This window comes from Phyllobates terribilis, unplaced genomic scaffold (assembly GCF_046119375.1).
Source record: "Phyllobates terribilis strain yellow unplaced genomic scaffold, ASM4611937v1 Scaffold_5__5_contigs__length_657084704, whole genome shotgun sequence".
Lineage (NCBI taxonomy): Eukaryota > Metazoa > Chordata > Amphibia > Anura > Dendrobatidae > Phyllobates > Phyllobates terribilis.
This window is the reverse complement of record NW_027362765.1, coordinates 414,791,952-414,810,190: the sequence shown is the minus strand read 5'-3', so window position 1 is coordinate 414,810,190 and position 18,239 is coordinate 414,791,952. Positions and strand designations below refer to the sequence as shown.

The 18,239-nt window shown below is 40.0% G+C and overlaps 1 protein-coding gene across 1 annotated transcript in view; it reads left to right on the top strand.

Annotated features, from left to right (window-relative positions):
* Positions 1-18,239, top strand: part of LOC141273396 (alpha-2-macroglobulin-like) — a 155,210-nt gene that overhangs the window by 48,620 nt on the left and 88,351 nt on the right. Inside the window, exons 17-25 of the mRNA XM_073685164.1 lie at positions 403-496; positions 5,190-5,301; positions 6,122-6,347; positions 7,094-7,220; positions 9,438-9,559; positions 11,650-11,707; positions 14,791-14,874; positions 15,284-15,460; positions 17,456-17,537. Of these exons, the coding sequence (XP_073541265.1) occupies positions 403-496; positions 5,190-5,301; positions 6,122-6,347; positions 7,094-7,220; positions 9,438-9,559; positions 11,650-11,707; positions 14,791-14,874; positions 15,284-15,460; positions 17,456-17,537 (1,082 nt within the window). The remainder of the gene's footprint in view (positions 1-402; positions 497-5,189; positions 5,302-6,121; positions 6,348-7,093; positions 7,221-9,437; positions 9,560-11,649; positions 11,708-14,790; positions 14,875-15,283; positions 15,461-17,455; positions 17,538-18,239) is intronic.

The window sequence follows — 18,239 nt, the reverse complement described above, 5'->3', positions numbered from 1 at the left end:
GTTTTCAGTGGCACTATTTTATATTATATATGAATTTTTGACCACTTCCTTTACATATGTGGAAGTGGAATGAACAAAAAAAATCAGGAATTCTGTATTTTACATTTAGTTTTTAAATACTTTTTACTATTAATTTAAATCTTCAATTTAATTGTCAAGTTTAGTTTCCTCTGCAACTTGATATGATAATGAAAATACCACGTTATGAGACTAAGTACAATGAATTTAGATTAGTTGCACGACTCCAAATCTGCAATAAAAAAAAAACCCACACTGAAGTGGTGTTTAATACAATTGAGAGTGCACTTTGAATGGTTTTTAACTAGGAAAAGAAATGCGCATTGCTGAAAAACATACTGTCCCATATATGATCAATTCACATTACATTTCATTTCCTCATAGGCTCTGCGCTTAAAAATAGTTACAAGTGCAGAGATTAAGAAGCCTCCGTATTGTAATGAATTGTCATATTTGATGGAGACAATGGATTATGATGGTAAGTTCGTTATAGATGTAATTTTCTAAGAAAAATCTTTATACTCAAATAGAAGAAATGGAGACTATATGTTTGTTGTTACTATTACATACAGTAATACATTTCACTAATTATTCTAAAATTTTAAATTAATCTTTTAACCATTTTCAAGATTTCTCTTTCCGGTCAATGAATGGAAGCATTTTTGTTTGAATTGTAGGAGGAACGGAGAGGCAGAAAAATATTGATGTATAACGTGTTTCATCAAGTTTAGTTTGTATTTGTTTACACTCTTCACCTCTCCATTAAAGGTCAACCTGATAGGTCCCCCAAGACCCCCAAATTACCAGTATTTCTATAATCCTGTATAAATTCCCTGCCTAACAGTACTTTTATAGTATTTGACATATTAACAAATCTTTAGAAAAAGTATTTCTAAAGTCCGTTTTTAATATGCCAATTACTTTTTGACTACTCAAAAGTAGTTTCCCCGGACTATTGATCACACTCAGCATGTTATCACTGAACTATGGGCATGATAACATGACTTCCAACAGCCGGTGCCATCGCCAGCTCTCTGCAAAACTCGCGCATGTGCTCGACTTTGTTTCATACACACCACTTCGCCTCTGGAGCCGGGTGCACACTTCCTGGCTTCGGATTCACACTGCTCATGTCCAGAAGCAGAGAAGATACCTGATATCACAGGAGGAACCGTAAATCAAGCTTCTTCTTTTCTTCCGGAAATGCGCAGTGCGCCTCCGAAGCCAGGAAGCGTCCACCCGGCTCCAGAGGCGCATCAACGTGTATGAAAGAAATTCAAGCACATGAGCGAGTTTTGCAGATTGCTGGCGATGACGCCTGGCTCTTGAAATCATGTTATCCCATCCACAGGGGCGTGATAAAATGCTGAGTGGGCTGCCAAGTCTGAGGGAAAAAAACGCCCCATGAACTGGTCAAAAGGTGAATGGCATATTAAAAAATTAAAAACAAACTTTAGAAATATTTTTTCTAAAACTGTTAATGTGTCAAACACTATAAAGGGATTGATAGGTAGGGAATTTATCCAGAAATGCGAAAATGCTGGTGAATTGGGGGTCATGCAGGACCTGTCCGGGGCCTCTACGTAATGCCAAATACAAGAAGGAGGATGAAAGTGGAACATAGTAAAACCTCAGTATTATCAACAATTCACTATTCAAGCTGAGTATAGCCAATGATACCAACACATAGTGGCCAGATACCAGTTGTACATGTTGCAGACAATACAAGAGAATACGGCCCTGATCAGATTCAGAATCAGAGATCATCTATCCACTCCATTGTCCTTGTATTACCCATGAAATAACAATTGGTGGCATCTTTTATTGGCATTGTGTCTTTCCTCTTTTTTTTTCTCCTGGAAGATGAAGTTGTACTTCTGTAGCTAAAATTAATTTATTTCAGTCCAAAATTCCCATGTAGCCCAGGCTTTATTCATGTAATTCCAGGAAGAATAACAGAGAACAACAATCCCACAACAAAATTATTCTGTAAAGATGCTGTAGAACTCATTGGTGCTTGTTAACTCATCAGTGATACTGTACAAAGAATTGCTGTGACATGTCAGGAAAGATAACAGGTCCACTTTAAATCCGGAGACTCATAGGACATGTCATGGTTCATTGAAGTTTTTCGCTTTACCTTTCTCCTCTTTCTGGTCCAGACCACTATTATAACTTCTCCTGACCATTGGAGAGTTTTCTGCTAGAACATCCTTAACTCATTGCTTCTGCAGCCATTCAAAGCTTCTAAGGCAATACAAATATATTCATACACCCAAATATATTCAGACCTCAGACCAAAAATTATTTCAGACCCAAGACCATACTCTTAAATACATTTTGACCCCAGACTAAACCTTAAATTAATTAAAGGGAATCTGTCAGCAGTTTTTTTCTATGTTAACTGACAACAACAAAATGTAGAGACAGAGACCCTGATTTCCATGTTATATCACATAGTTAGTACAGCAGTTATGATTCAATCAATTTTATCTGGTGCAGATCTAGCAGTGCTCAGAATGCTGAGCTGTGTTTAACCCCACCCACACCACTGATAGACAACTTTCTGTGTACATTGTATATTGACGGAAACACTAATCAGTGGTGAGAGCATGGTTGGATCAGGAGGCACATGACTAGTACTCTAGAGATAATCTCCAACTGATAAAACACTAAATTAATTAAAATAGCAAAACACACAGGGTAATATGTGAAACATCTCTGGAATCAGATTTTATGCCCCTACATCATTGTGTGCTCAGATTACCTATCCAAAACTTGCTGAGAGATTCCCTTTAAGACCACAGACTAAAACCCTAATTCAATTCTGACCCTATATTGTAGGGTAAATTAATGGAGATACCAGATCAGATACCTAAATCCACACTGTAGGGAATACTTCTAGATCCTCCTTGATCCTGACTATTTTTCAGCTCCAGACGTCTTGTTGCTGAATGGTTTGTACCTTGCGGGTGAGCTGACACAGGAAAAGAGCCAAGGATTGAGTAATGTAGATATACAGTGGGGTCTGAATTAGGAGAAACATTTTTTCATGTACTTCCATAGTTAGCGACCAGTTTAACATACTGGCCAAGCGGTCTATGGGGCAACTGCCCCACTTGCCTTACACCCAGACTCCACCCCTGCTGAGAAGCCATCTTTGTTTAGTTCTGCTCACATATGTGCAGTGGTGCTCTATATAGAGGCATCATACAGATGCCTGTCAACAGCCAGGGGTCTGTAAAATCAAAAAGGAGAAAAACATATAACGAACAATATCTGAAAACATCATAAATTTTATTGATGCAAATCGTTAAAAACATTCAAAATTACAATGGCAACAAATATCTTAGTGGTGGCCCAAGAAAGGCACCACGGATAGATGTCCACATGAGGAGGAAGCTTATAAATAACGGTACAGACAGTCAAGAGGGGTAGAGCAAAGTACTCACTCAAAAAATTAATATATACTTCCTATGTCTAGACCACAGATAGGTGTTAAAGTGCATTATATAATTTCGTAAAAAAAATCCCACACCTAAATGCATATACAAGTATGCTATTGTAGCGCCCCGAGGGTTCGGCCGCTACAGAGGTATTGCATCTCAACCAGATGTGCGATATCTCACTTCCAGGTAAGGATGGAGTGTGGATCAGGACCCCGACACCTGCATGCATTACACCACTTTTCCGGGGGGCAGGGAGACCGATATGCTCCAAGTAGAGCACGACAGTCCCTGTCCCTGGCTGGAGTGGGGGGAGGGAACACCGAGGAAGGGGGAACCCTGTAGTGCATAGGAGGGAGGGGGCAGTTCCTGGGTGTATTGAGAAGGAGGTATAAAAGTGGGCACCATCTTAGTTCTGGGTTGGAGTCCAGACAGAGAAGAAGAGAGAGCAGTAGGTGGGAGCAGAGGCTCTGCATGGGCTCTGCTCCGCAGGCAGGCCTGAGAGGGAGGCCGGGGCCTGGAGGAAGGAGAAGGAAGGAAGAGGAGCAGGAGTAGGCTCCAGGAACAAGGATCGAAGGGACCCCAGGGGTGTGGACCGGCGAGTCGCCACCGCACGCCCGAATCTACCTGCGTAGGGGGGTCAGGCCAAAGGGGGAGACCGGTCCCCGAAACTAGTGGAGGTGGGGAACTACCCTCAGCTAGAAACCGGAGGCTGTGAAATTTTATGTGGCGCAGCCCCTTGCTACACCCGCTAGGAAGGCACCACATAGGGTCAGGGAAACGGCACCCATGTTGACCAGAGAAGGCCGGAGGCAGCCGGACAGAAGCGAGGTCCTTGGCGGGGTACGACAGGCCAGAGAAAGGACACATAAAGGGGGTCCTGTGAAACGCTCCAAAGTTATCTGAGAGTAGGCCGAGACCCTCACCTGGTGAACACAGTGCAACGCGGGACGTTATGACCAGCTGTAGTAACGTGGATAAAGAACTGTGAGTAAATACCCTGGACTGCATTACAGGACTCTGTGTCGTTACTGCTGCTCCCGCGCGCCATCACCCCCAACATCTGCACTTGCTGCCCTGAGGCTGTACTCCTCCCGTGGGGAGTTATACTACCCTCTGCTGCACCCACAACAACAGCCTCAGCGGTCTGCCCTGCAGCAGCGGTTCACTCTGACCGCAATCCATGGGTGGCGTAGTCGGACATTCAGCATAGAGACTGGCCATTTGGTTTGACCGCCCTGGGCATGGACCTGGTCCCCACCACGCAAGGACTACAACCCCCTGCATCCACAACGGGTCCGGTTCCGGGTATCCCCACACACACACGGCCCAGGGGGCGCATCACTATCACTACTCACATGTCTTAGTCTATGGTGCCGCTGCCCCTATGCACGTTTCGGCGTTGTGCCTTCTTCCGGGGGTGTGGCCAGGGGTCTGTGAATACTGATCATGACTACAATTATGGTCTACCAGCATATTTCCTGGTGGAAACTAAGAGAAGCCAATGGCGGAGAAAGTGGCAGCATCTCCACTATGGTCAGAATAGGAACCAAGATAAATAAATATTCATCCTGATGTTGTAGAACAACAATCCTTAATATGATGCTTCAACTTCATCTGTTTCTGTTTGTTGTTCAGTAGAATGTGACATGAAATGCGATTTTTTTTTCGTTATTTTTCGATTTCTTTTTTTATCTTTGAGTGTATATTTTTTCTAATGACTAGGCTCTGCATTTACTATAGAAGATAACGTCATAAATTCACTAGAGCCAAAAGAAATTGAAAGAATAAGAACATATTTCCCCGAAACCTGGATTTGGGAACTTGTGGCTCTTGGGTAAGTTTTATACTAAAGTCTTTATAAAAGAAAAAAAAATGCTTTTAATAATATATCAGATGTTGACAAGATAAGGAAACGACAAAGACACACCCATTGCTTTGTGCCTTTTTTGTCATTTACTTCATTGACATCACTGGCCACCGTTCATTGGGTTGACCTGGATTGGCAAAACAGCGTCGCAGCAATCCACAGGTTATATTTGATATTACAGTTCAGCATTGTTCAGTTTTATGCTGACATCCCAATTTAAATTAATCAATAAAATAATTGCAGTCTCATTCACATTATAAAAAGTTTATGTTAGCTGGCACCACCCATACACAAAGGGATCTACCTTATGCATACCAAAAAGCCAGAGATCAAAAAGAAGAAAAGGGATTTACATATAAAAGCAATATGTGCACATCCCTTTTCTTCTTTTTGATTTCATTCACAACATACTGCACTCTCCCCACTGTAGTCAATAGTTCAATACCCAAAGATTATTTTTAATTGTACACAGTAGTCCATCGGATGGGTTGAATTGGGTCAAATGCACACACAGGCAAAGGTGCACTGCGGATTGACTGATGAAACTCCCTGCTAGTGAAGAAGCATCTGGTTTATCTGGATGTGACACAACAAATAAAAGCCCCTTCTTCACCTTCACAGCCTTCATCTCATAATGTAGAACACTGGCACTCCAGGCAGTCGGACCCCTCTGATCAGGATAATACACCCAGTTATATGTCTTCTGAGCTTCTGCAAGGAAACTTTTTTTTTAAACAATTACTAAAATATTACTGCACAAATCCGTTTATATTCTTGTTTTATCTAGAGAATCTGGAAGAGCTGAAATCCACCATAAAGCTCCTGATACAATCACTGATTGGAATGCTGGAGCCATTTGTTTGGGACCCAATGGAGTTGGACTTTCTCCTTCATCGTCCCTACGAGTTTTCCAACCATTCTTTGTAGATCTTACCCTCCCATATTCTGTTGTCCGAGGGGAGACATTTACACTGAAAGCTTTAGTCTTTAACTACCTGAAGCAATGTATAAAGGTAATTAATGTGACAATGTATAAAGTATAACTTGCAAGGGTCAATCATGCCAAAGACAGGTCTGGATATAGTGCCCAAAATCCAGTGTCTTACTGATGTCACTAAAGTTCACCACAGAACAGATTCTGAGCATCCATCCACCATCTACTTCAGCTGTACAGATCAAATCCCCATTTATTTTTCTGGATTTCACTAATCACACTATAATTAATAATAGAGGATATTCGATTATTTGTGCGTTAACCGACAATGGGTAAAAATGCAAACTGTCAAGTTTAGCCGGGCTGTGCTGTGGGAATAAAGAGCATTGGGATTATAAAAAGGATTTTATCAATATCAACATGTTTCTGTGCCAGACCGGTGCCTTTCTCAATGTATAAAAACCAAATGTTTCACGCTTGCTTTTTATACTTTGAGAAATGCCCCGGTCCGGTGCAGAAACGCGTTGGTCATTCCCACAGCACAACCTGGATAATTGTGACAGCTTTAATTTTTGCCATTATACATCTGGAAGAACCATTTCCTCCAGCCATGGGGCAGCAGCAGCTTTCCATGCTTTTCTAGGTCTTGTGCTTGAGAAAGGTTCATGTGAACCTAAACGTCGCCATGCCACGCGGGCTAAATAAAGTCCACTTGCTTTGGTAATCATTGGAGTGCTGCTTACTTTTCCTACTTTTGTAGATGCATTTTTAGCTAGGAGTTATAGTATATAATATTTTTACAGTTTTTAACCCTTTGTTTGTCAGGTGCACACCACCCTGCAGACCACCGATGAGTTAGAAGAGACACATTGTGCTGACTGTGAATATAGCAGCTGTGTCTGTGCGGATGAGAGTAAAACCTTCTACTGGAACCTGAAAGCCTCAAAACTAGGTATAATAGGACCTTGTTGTCTCACAATGGCAGTGCGGCAGTATGTCCCCGCCTATCCCATGGCTACAACATCTGAGCCCTCATGCTTTTGATATGAAATTAAAGCATCACTCCAACATTTTTTTTATTGCAGGGCTGGAATGGTGCTTCTAATCTAAGGTCCCTGACCCAAGTATTATACTTGCCCTTCACAGTCTTCACCTTCTATTGTCGCTGCTCCCATTGGTCTTCAGCAGTGTGTGACCTGCCGGATCGCTCCAGTGTTTGCTGGAGCAAGCCGGAGGTCATTTTTCAATGTAAGTCTATGAGAGCACTTGTGACCATTACCTCTGACTTCCAACCAGTTAGAAGTAGCGGTCACTGAAGCGGCGTCAATAAAAGGTGCAGACTGCGGGCGGATAAGTATAACACCCAGGTCAGGGACCTTAGGTTTGTAGCACCACTGAAAAAAAAATGCTTGATTAGTCCTTTAAATCCCACTAAGGTTACTAGTTGCACTAGGCCAGTTGCAAATGTCTGAGTTTCAAGCCACGGGTCCCATGACCAAAACACAAGAGCTTCATAGGCATATTTGAGGCTGTTGATTTAAGGTTAGGAAACCAGCGACTGACTTATACTTTAAAGTGGTTGTCTTAAAAACCTTGCTTAGGAAGATGGATTTCCACTTTAATGATAAAAACACAAGGACTCAAATATGTGGCTAAGCCTGCCAGGACTAAGAACCCAACACATGATGTGGTTCGAAACAGGCTATGTGGCTTTTTTTTGCACCAGAATGTTCTGTATTTTATTGGCTTCTTATCTGTTTACTTGGATTTTTTACCTATACGAAGGGCGAATGCTGGAGATTTTCACTTATTTTCTATTGCAATCAAAGAGTCCTATTCCATGAAAATTGCTGTCCCAGCTGCATCTCACCAACAACACAGACCAAGTAGCACATACTTTATATTAAAGAGGTTGTCCACTACTAGGACAGCTCCTTCTTGAACTAAATGTTTGGCCCCAATAACATAAAAGAAAACTATACTCACCTCTGGTGCTGGCACCATTCCAGCGATGTTAGCAGGGCTCTAATGCAGTGGAATGACACGTGGTGCCCGGTGCCCTATCAGTGCTGGCATCACTGCCCTGCCTTTGTACAAACTAAACATGAAGCAAAAGTCCGGACTACAGATGATCCCAGACTTCCTCTTCATGTTCATTTCAACAGGAGGTGAGGACAGTGACGCCAGCGCTGATTGGGCGCCGGGCACCATGTGTCATTCCATCTCATCACAGCCCTGGGACCGTGAGTGGTGACACCACTGGAACAGCACCAGCACGGGAGGTGAATATAGGTTTTTTTATTTTATTGGGGTCAAACATTTAGTTCAAGAAGGGGTTGTCCTAGTAGTGGACAACCCCTTTAAATATATTTGTTTCAGCTCCAGCTATGCCAATTGCCTCTTCAGAGAGCTCATCTTATAAGTATCCTAATGCTGACTTGGCATTCTCCAGAATGGGAAACATTACCTCTTACAGCACCCATTAGAGGCCTCTCACCCAGAAAAAACAGTATTTCTGTTTTGCACTCACGAGGAACAAGCACCTCAAAGCATGTATCTGTACATTGAGTTTCTATTTTGCCTTCTTATCCTAAGACATGTTGCTAGGCTCTTTCAACTAATGGTACTATAGTTCCTGTCATCTTTTTCTCTAAAAAGGCTATTTGGATAGCTAAATTCCCAAGGGAACATTGGATGGCCGATAAGTCATGTGTCAACATGGTGATGTCCACAAGGATAAACTTTACTCCTTAGACCATACATGTCAAACTCTGGCCTGTGGGTCAGATCTGGCCAGCAGTGTGATTATGTTTGGCATGCAACACCAGAACCACCACCCCTATTTGGGGTCATTATTCTGTATGGAGGACTATGTGGGGCCCATCATACTGTATGTAAAGCTTTATGGGGCCATTATAATGTTTGGAGGACTATGTGGGACCCATTATTCTGTATGGAGGACTATGTGGGGTCCATTATACTGTAGACTGGTTGGACCGCGACTTTGTCTGAGTTTTTCATTTTGGCCCTCTGTGTGTTTGAGTTTGACATCCCTGCCTTAGATCATCTTCAGCTATGACATATTCATTGCCTTTGCTTTTTTTTTATTTTTTATTGATTTAAAGCCTTTTTTCTAATTATATAATTTATCATGTAAATGCATTTTCAGGAGAAGTAAATATTTCTGTAAAAACAGAAGTCATAGACACTAAAGAATTTTGTAGAAATGAGATCCCTGTTGTGCCTAAGCAAGGCAGAACTGACACCATTGTGAAGAAAGTACTAGTACAGGTGAGTGTGCAACATTTTGGTTTCCACAAAATGAGCTAGAAATTAATTCTACCCTTGACACCCTGAATCATTGTTAGTTTGTCTTTCAATTAACTCAAAGATTTATTTCACAAGCCCTATATGTACAGAGGTTTTTCATAAATCTGCATACATTTAACCTAAAACTACTTCAGATTCACATAAGTCCTAAAAGTTGGTTAAGAAAACTAAATTAAACAAATGGTTAAACAATAGGCTTTGTCGTTTTTTAAATGAATACAATGATACAATGATTCAATTACACATACCTGTGAGTGGCAAAAGAATGTGAACTGTAGCAGATAATTTGAAGGTGAAATTAAAATCTAGTGTTTTTAATCAATGGGGTGACAATCAGGTGTGAGTGGGTGACCTGTTTTATTTTAATATTTTAAAATACCAATTTTTTTTATGATGAGCTTGACACACTGTATAATAGTGGCTGAAAAGCATAATAAAACATTTTTGTTTGTTTTTAAACTTGCCTCTCACTTTAGTTAAGTCAAAGTGGGTGTATTCACTGGGGTCGTGCACTTCTTCTCCCTGTATGAGTTGCTATCTGATAACACTCACTTGGACTTAACAAAATGTAACTCATTAGATGCCATATACTTTGATTGCTAATATCTCCGCAACAGTGAGGCGAAACGAAAAACGTTGTATTCCACTCTGCATCTATTACATTCCGTGTCCAGCTCAACATGTAAAATTTGGTGAAAGGTCCTCTTTAAAACAAAACAGGGATTTATCAAAGTCTGATCTTCTCAACACGTCTGTGAAAGTGTATCATTGCAATGAGATATTTGAGGACCACCTCAAAAAAAGAATTGTTCATGCTCATCAGGATGAAAATGGTTACAAAAATACTTCTATACAGTGTAGACTCCACCAATCTTCAGTCAGACATATTGTGTACAAATGAAGGATTGAAGAAGACCATTATTACGCTCCCCCAGAGTGATTGACCAACAAAGATCACTCTAAGTGCAAAATGTATAATAGTCCGCAGTTTACAAAGAAACGCAAGGTAACCTATAAGCAGCTAAAGGTCTCTATCACATTAGTTAATCCTAATCGGCATGAGTAAACCATGAGGAAAACACTGAACAATGAGGTGCATGGCAGGACTGCAAGGAGAAAGCCATTCTCCAAAAATAACATTGCTGCCCATCTGCAATTTTCTAAAAATTACTTGAACAAGCGAAAAGTCCCACTAAGTCCAACTTGGTACATTTCTACTACATTATTACCCCGATGTGTCTCACCATGTTCAGCCTATCTATCATCCAGGCTCTGCAGACTGAATTTAGAAGCTGAATGGCCACATAGATTCTAAAGAACGCTGCTCCACTTCTGGCTTCTGGTCTCGCCATGAGGGGTTACTTACCACATACATAAAAATGACTAACAATAATAATAATAATAAGAAGAATACCCTTACTTATAATGATCTTATACAGCACCAACTGTTATTGTGGCTATCCACAAGAATTTACAATCAACCATTCTTTTTGAGGAGGAATAATTCACATTTTGAGACAGCAAGGACTTGTTCAGACACGTGGCTGACTTGTAAAAAAAACTATCATAAAATATAACTTACCCTTAAAGGGGTATTCCCATCTCCAAGATCCTATCCCTATATGAGGTAGGTGTAATAATAATAATAATATTACCAAATACCTCCGATTAGAAATGTAGTATAGTTTTTCTCATTCACTATGTCTCTTTCCTCATGTGCAGGCATTGCAGGACCTTAAGTATCCATGTTTATGACCACCAGCAACTAGCTAACTCACTATATCAGTGGTCATAACCATGGATTCCTAAGGTCCTGCGATACCTGCACATGAGGAAAGAGACATAGCGAATCAGAAAAACTATACTACACTTCTAATTGGAGATATTTGCTAATATTATTATTATTATTATTATTATTATTATTATTACACCTACTACATATTGGGATAGGATCATGGAGATGAGAATACCCCTTTAATATTCTACATTTGATAAATATATCTATTATTATTAAATAAAAAATAATAATTATGATTTCTTGGTCTTTTTAGCCTGGAGGTGTCCTAGAGGAGAAAGCACACAGCTCTCTGATCTGCATCACAGATGGAGGTAAAGGCACATTACATTAACCAGTGATGGAAATTTAATGCAATGAAGTACAGGATGTGCGTCAAGTTTAATATGAATGGACAATTTTTTTCCCCTTTTTTTTGTAAAAGGCTGTAAAAAGATATGTGGTTAAAGCAAACTATCATCAGTATATTAGCTATTGTTTAAAGAAGAAACTCACATAAAAGTTTTTATCCTATTAATATATTGTAGTCATCATATTTTATAGCACTGTGTACTTACAATTGCTCATGTTTCCTTTCTACCCAGTTAATTATTCTGTTTTCCATTATTTCTATTACATTACGTTATTAAAAACCGACTAAATCCTTTGAAGATCTATGTAGGAACAGGAAGTCTGCATGAGTCATTATCAGAACTACAATTCTACTTCACTGAAATCCCTGGCAGCCCACCTTCACCCTCTTTGTAACTCCTGAACCAGCTGTTCCATTCTTGCCCTGCTTCCTCCTGGACTTTGCAGTGATGTAGAATTGTAGTTCTAATGATAACTCAGGCTAAAGAGACTTCCTGTTTCTACGTGGGTCTTAGACAGATTCAGCTAGTCAGTTTTTAATCACATGATGTCATAGACCTAACAGAAAAGAGAAGAGTTAACTGGGTAGAAAGGCAAAATGAGCAATAGCAAGTAAACAGTGCTATATAATATGATGATTGCAATATATTAGGATCATAAAAACGTTGATGGGAGTGCTTTTTTATATTGGATTTTTGTGTTAAATCTATTTTTCTTTACTTTTTTGGCATTAGGTTTTTTTTCTTTGTTTTTTTTTTTTTTAGTTTATCACAATCTGTATTAACAGTAAAAAATAGAAAAATAGAACTCTTGCAATTTTCACACCGGCCACTATGGATTTTTTAGGCTGTAACTTCCTATTGTTTCAGTAAGCAACGCATGTACATTAGACATCACCAATTGTGATTTTTGGATCCTTTGTTATCAGCTGTATATAGAGGTGTCACCTGCCATTATAACCCTGCCTCTGATAATAGGGAATCTTGCTGTAAACTTTTCCTGAAGTGACAGGAAGTAAAAATCTACATTTCCCCAGTGACCAGTGTGAAAATTGCAAGATTACAAATTTGTTTTTGTTTTTGAAGAAAGATCGTAATATGAAAAAAAAAAAAAAAAAATTTAAAAAAATAAATTTAACAACAAAATCCTTATTTAAACAATAGGTCATTTCCTGATGATATTTTTCCTTTAGGTCTCGTACAGACAACGGGGATGGGGATGATGGATAGTACTTGTCCCCATGTTATTCTATGCGGCACATGTACATGTCCGTTTTTTTCCTCGGACCGAGTCCATCCAAGGAAAAAATTACAGCATGCATGAGTTGTGTCCAATTATCAGATCACACTTGGCCATTCAAGTCTATAGGTCCATGGAAAACATCAGGTGCACTCGAATGACATCCACATGCCGTCTGATTTTCACAGAGAGACTGAATGGGGAAGGTAGAGACTTTTTTTCCTCCACATCCGTGCAAATCGGATCATACTCTGACCAAACTCTGATCAGAGTGAGATAAGCATAATCAGACCGATTTTCTGGGATGAGAGAAAAATGGTCGTGTGACCATAGCCTCAAGAAGAGTGATCAAATGTGCATTATTTATAAACAATATGTGCCAGCTATTAGGAGGCTAAAAGAGTTTGTCTTGCCATTGGCACCACCGTGATACAGTTTTTTTTTGCTATATTTTCCATTATTTTTCTATTATGTGAAAGTATCCAATGTATTATATTATTGTTAAATCTTCCCAATTATTTTTATCACAAATCTCAGAAATAAATATTTCAAGCTAAAACATTTATCAAGATTGACCTTACTGTCTAAACTTCCAGTTTTCTAATCTATCTTCTCACTAGTAAGTTTGAGATCATTAATACATGTGAGATGAATAGTACTGCACATGGCGCAGCCTCAACCCTCTCCTGTGCCATACTATAGTCCTATATCTGTGGCTTTCCAGAATTCTACTCACAATATAGAATTATCTAAATAACTTTAGATTCTGATAGATACAATCCATGCATTAAGAGACCAAACTGCTGTCCAGAAATACTGCCTCCAGATAGCGATTTCTGCAAGTTAGAAACTGTTATGTGCTGTTAACGTGAATCAGCAGCGGATTAATATATAAAAAAGCATGTGATAAAATAGTAAAATAAGACATAGTCACCCTTTGTAACCTCTGTCACTCCAGAGATCTTTGTTGGCATAGGAAGTGATCTTTTGTTCTTTGGTCACGTAATTACTGAAACCTGTTATTTTGCCTTTTCAATATTTCAGAGGACAACATGCAACTAAAGATGAGCAAAAAATATTCAATTGGAATTGAGTTCTGCTTGAATATTAGATAAATCCACATTCGCCAATTTGTGATTTATTTATTTTTTTGTAATTCACTTGTGTGGATTCAACAAAGTGGCTGCAGTAGAGGGCAATAAAAAAAATACTTATACTCATACTTATCTTACAACTCACTTCTCCAACGTCACCGATTCTCACCGTCAACCATTTGGTCCTGAGCACATCTTCTCCTGCTGAAGACCCTGGGCCTCCTATCACTTGGCTTGGACTTTTGGCTCTGATGAGTCTCGGGATGTCTACACGCATGCGCACGCAAGGTCATAGCGCACATTGTGACATTATGATGTAGTGACCTTACACATGTGTTCTCAGAACCTACCGGGCCTCATCAGAGCTGGAAATCCTGACCTGGAGTGAAGAGACCTGCGCGTTTTAGCATGAGCGGCAGTGATAAGTAGATGTGCTGAGTACCAAATGGTTGACGGTGAGGAGCAGAGTGTCCGAAAAGTTGAGCGGTGAGGTGAGTATAAGTATTTTTTTCATTTTTCACATCTTGCGCTTATTATCCTCTGGTGTTTGGAGACACCCTGGAGCATAATAAAGGACAATCCATTCATGAAGTATAACTTCTCTGCAATTGGAATTTAGCGGTAAGAGGCAAAGTCGAATTTTGACTGATCAGCTCATTTCTGCATACTACACTTTTAATACTACTGTATAAATACTTTATTACTTATTTTAGACCAGCCTAAAGTAGAAGAAATATCTCTGAAGATCCCAAATAATATTCTGGAGGATTCTGCAAGAGCTCATGTAACAGTGTTGGGTGAGATGTCAAATATGTCGATATGCTTATGAGGAACACTATCAGAAATCTAAGCCTCATATTGGCTAATTCCCTTAAACTTCCTACTATGTCTACTAACCTCAGTTTTGTACAATACTCAATACCTTTGCTAGGAACCTGAGGAAGGTGGTTGAAGGGATTTTCCAGTAATGATGTACATAAAATAAAGTTCACTTACTATATAAATTAAGTTCTATTTCTTTTTGTTGACTTTTGAGGGCATTTATTAAGAGCCTTATGCCAGTTTTCTCAAAACAGTAACATATTTTTGTAAAGCCTTACATGCGCAAGTAGATGGGTATAAGTGTGAGGGGGCAGAGGCTTTTACAAATTGTAGTCCTAGCTCATAGCTGGCATAATTTATAATATTTCTGTTATAACCCTGCAGGAGATCTGATGGGCACGGCCATGCAGAACCTTGATCGACTCCTGGCCATGCCATATGGATGTGGAGAACAGAACATGGTTCTCTTTACTCCAAATATCTTCATCCTGCAATATCTGGAGAAAACTCATCAACTGAACAATGAAATCAAAAGCAAAGCCAAGAAATTCCTGGAGACTGGTGAGAAATTCCATTTCTATTATTCTTTTGATTGCTTTCATTTTCTATAAAGTAAATCCAGGCACTCAGGGATTATATTGAAATTCTTAAAAATATACACCGATAGAAAAAATATACAGAACCAGTAAAATAAAAGTATTACTCTTTATCCATTTAAATTAAATGCTATAGGGCTTGCTCACACCATACATCGGACGAGTGTTATCCAATTTTTTATCGGATAGCTCTCAGACCAATGTTATTCTAAGGGGCAGTGCAGGTGACCGATTCTTTTCACTGATACATTGATTTTTTATGCAGTCTATGCTGCAATTTCACTTTGAAATCAGATACCACTAATCCATTCAAGTCTATGGGTGTGTGGAAAACATGAGATCAAAATGGCAACAAAAAACGCATCTGGGATGGGCTAGTCCCTGCACGCTGTGCGGTGTGCTATGTGCACAATCATAGCTTGTGCTATGTTGCCAGGTGAGATGAGCAGTAATGATCTGGCAACAGAATCGCGTTGTCAGAATACCCAGCGTGCAGAGACCAGTGCCGCCCCTGGAGGTGATGTCACTAGTCTCTTCACGCCGGGTATTGTGACACCACTCTGTTGCTGGCTCATCACTGCTTATCTGAGCCAGCAACATAGCGCACTGTGATTGTGCGTATCACACAGTGCACAGGCTCAGGGACTGAGCAGGGACTAGCCCCACCCCTGAATGAGCATCTCAGGCTCTACCCCCTGATGACACTTTGTTTGAGTATCCCAGCATGCATTGGGATTCTTAGACAATATGTCATCAGAAAGGAAGTAGGGAAAAAAAAGTAGAATACGCATTAGATAATGTAGCTAGGTAACAGTAGGGAATTTTTAATGCAAGTATGTTAGAAATTATTTTAGATTATGCCACTAAATAGAGATTTAGAATTAAACTTACTTTCACTTTGGACCACCCCTGTAATATGTATCTTTTGAGTTCTATGAACTATTGCACTTATTTCTAATCATTATGATTGCTTTTAAACTGTGTGTATAATATATATATATATATATATTATATTAAGGATTCACATAGGCACTGGATTCTTGTGTCAAAACAACATGGCATTTACTTCCATAGGTTGCACAGCACCAAAAAGCAAAACCATAAGCACAAAATCTCTAGCTTTGTCCAGATGCTATCTACACAAAATAGACCCTGGCTATTTATACATGGCTGAACTAGTCCCAGTTCGGTCAAACAAAACAGCTATTGTCCATAGAAATGAGTGACACTTGCAGTTTGGTGCACACTGCCTGTGCAGGCTTTTCTCAGAGAAATTATGGCAGGTCTCTTTCTAGCTCCAACACAATCCACTCTGCTTACTTTCCCTAGCAGGCTGACTAAGGTGAACACCTAGCCTGGTTATATGCAAAGCTGGCTAGGTGCACCTAATCAGACCTTGTAGAGCTAGGATTTAACGCTAGCCTACATGGCTTTGCCACAGTATATATACAACAACATGTATATATACACACAGTATATACAGGGTGGTCCAAAAGTAGGTGGACAGAAAGTGTAATAAGGTTATGAAGGGGGAGATTTATCAAACATGGTGTAAAGTGAAACCCCAATGGATTTTTTCTTTTGGGGAGTACTCAAGGACAAAGTTTATAGTTGAAAACCAAAAAGAGTCAGTGATTTGAAAAATTACATAAGAGATGCATTTCAAGAAATTAATACCCAAAGAGACTTGTGCAAAAAAGTTTGTCGAAGCGAAAGAGGCGACTTCAAAGCTGTGCAAATTGTAATAGAAAACAGTTTGAGCACCTGCGTTGATAAAATTTAAGGGCTTTTGTATTATTGTTCAGAATAAAATTTAATTGTCAATGTTATGCTTGTGTTAGTAAATATAATTTTATATATAAATCAAAATAAATGTTATTCTTTTCTGGCCACCTACTTTTGGACCACTCTGTATATAATTGGTGTGCTTAAATTTAAAAGATTTTCTTGTTTCTCATAGGGTATCAGCGACAGCTTACATACAAACGTGATGATGGATCATACAGCGCTTTTGGAAAGAGTGACAAAGAGGGAAACACATGGTTAGTGGATTTGGATACATTTGTATTTACAGAACCGGGGTGTTATAATTAGTGTTGAGCCACCCCCGTAGTGTTCGAGTTCGGTTCGGTTCGTCGAACACCCGTGTGTTCGCCGAACTGTTCGTCGAACTGTTCGTCGAACACCTTCGAACACCGTTAAAACCAATGGCAGGCAAACAAAAACACATAGAAACACATAGAAAACACCTTCAAAGGTGTCCAAAAGCTGACAAACTGCTCAGAAGACATAACTAACATATGGAAAAGTGACAAGTACATATAGTCATGCGAAAATAAAAGAGGTGGAGGAGTAAAAGGAGGGGGAGACACAGATATAGGCATGTCATGCCCTTCTAAAATCCAAAAAGTGAGAAGCCGACACGGCCAGTCCGTTCCTGCCCGTGCCACCTCCGTGTCGCCGGGTTTGTGCCAGAGCCGCGGTGGACCCTGACGGCCAGCCCCCCTCTCCTAATACTGGTGCCTGTCCGCTGGTGGGTCGAGCCCCCCGCGGTGGGGGGGGAGTAACATCTGCAGAAGAAAGACCATCTTCCAGCCAAACTAACATGTCGACTTCTTTTCGTGGACAATGTGATACGATCCCTTTGTTACGGACACGCCCATCGCTACAAATTCCAGATGAGGCACAAAAACAGCAGGTGCTTCAGCGGATATCAAGTGCTCCTTCAAGTGGGCTCTCCTCCA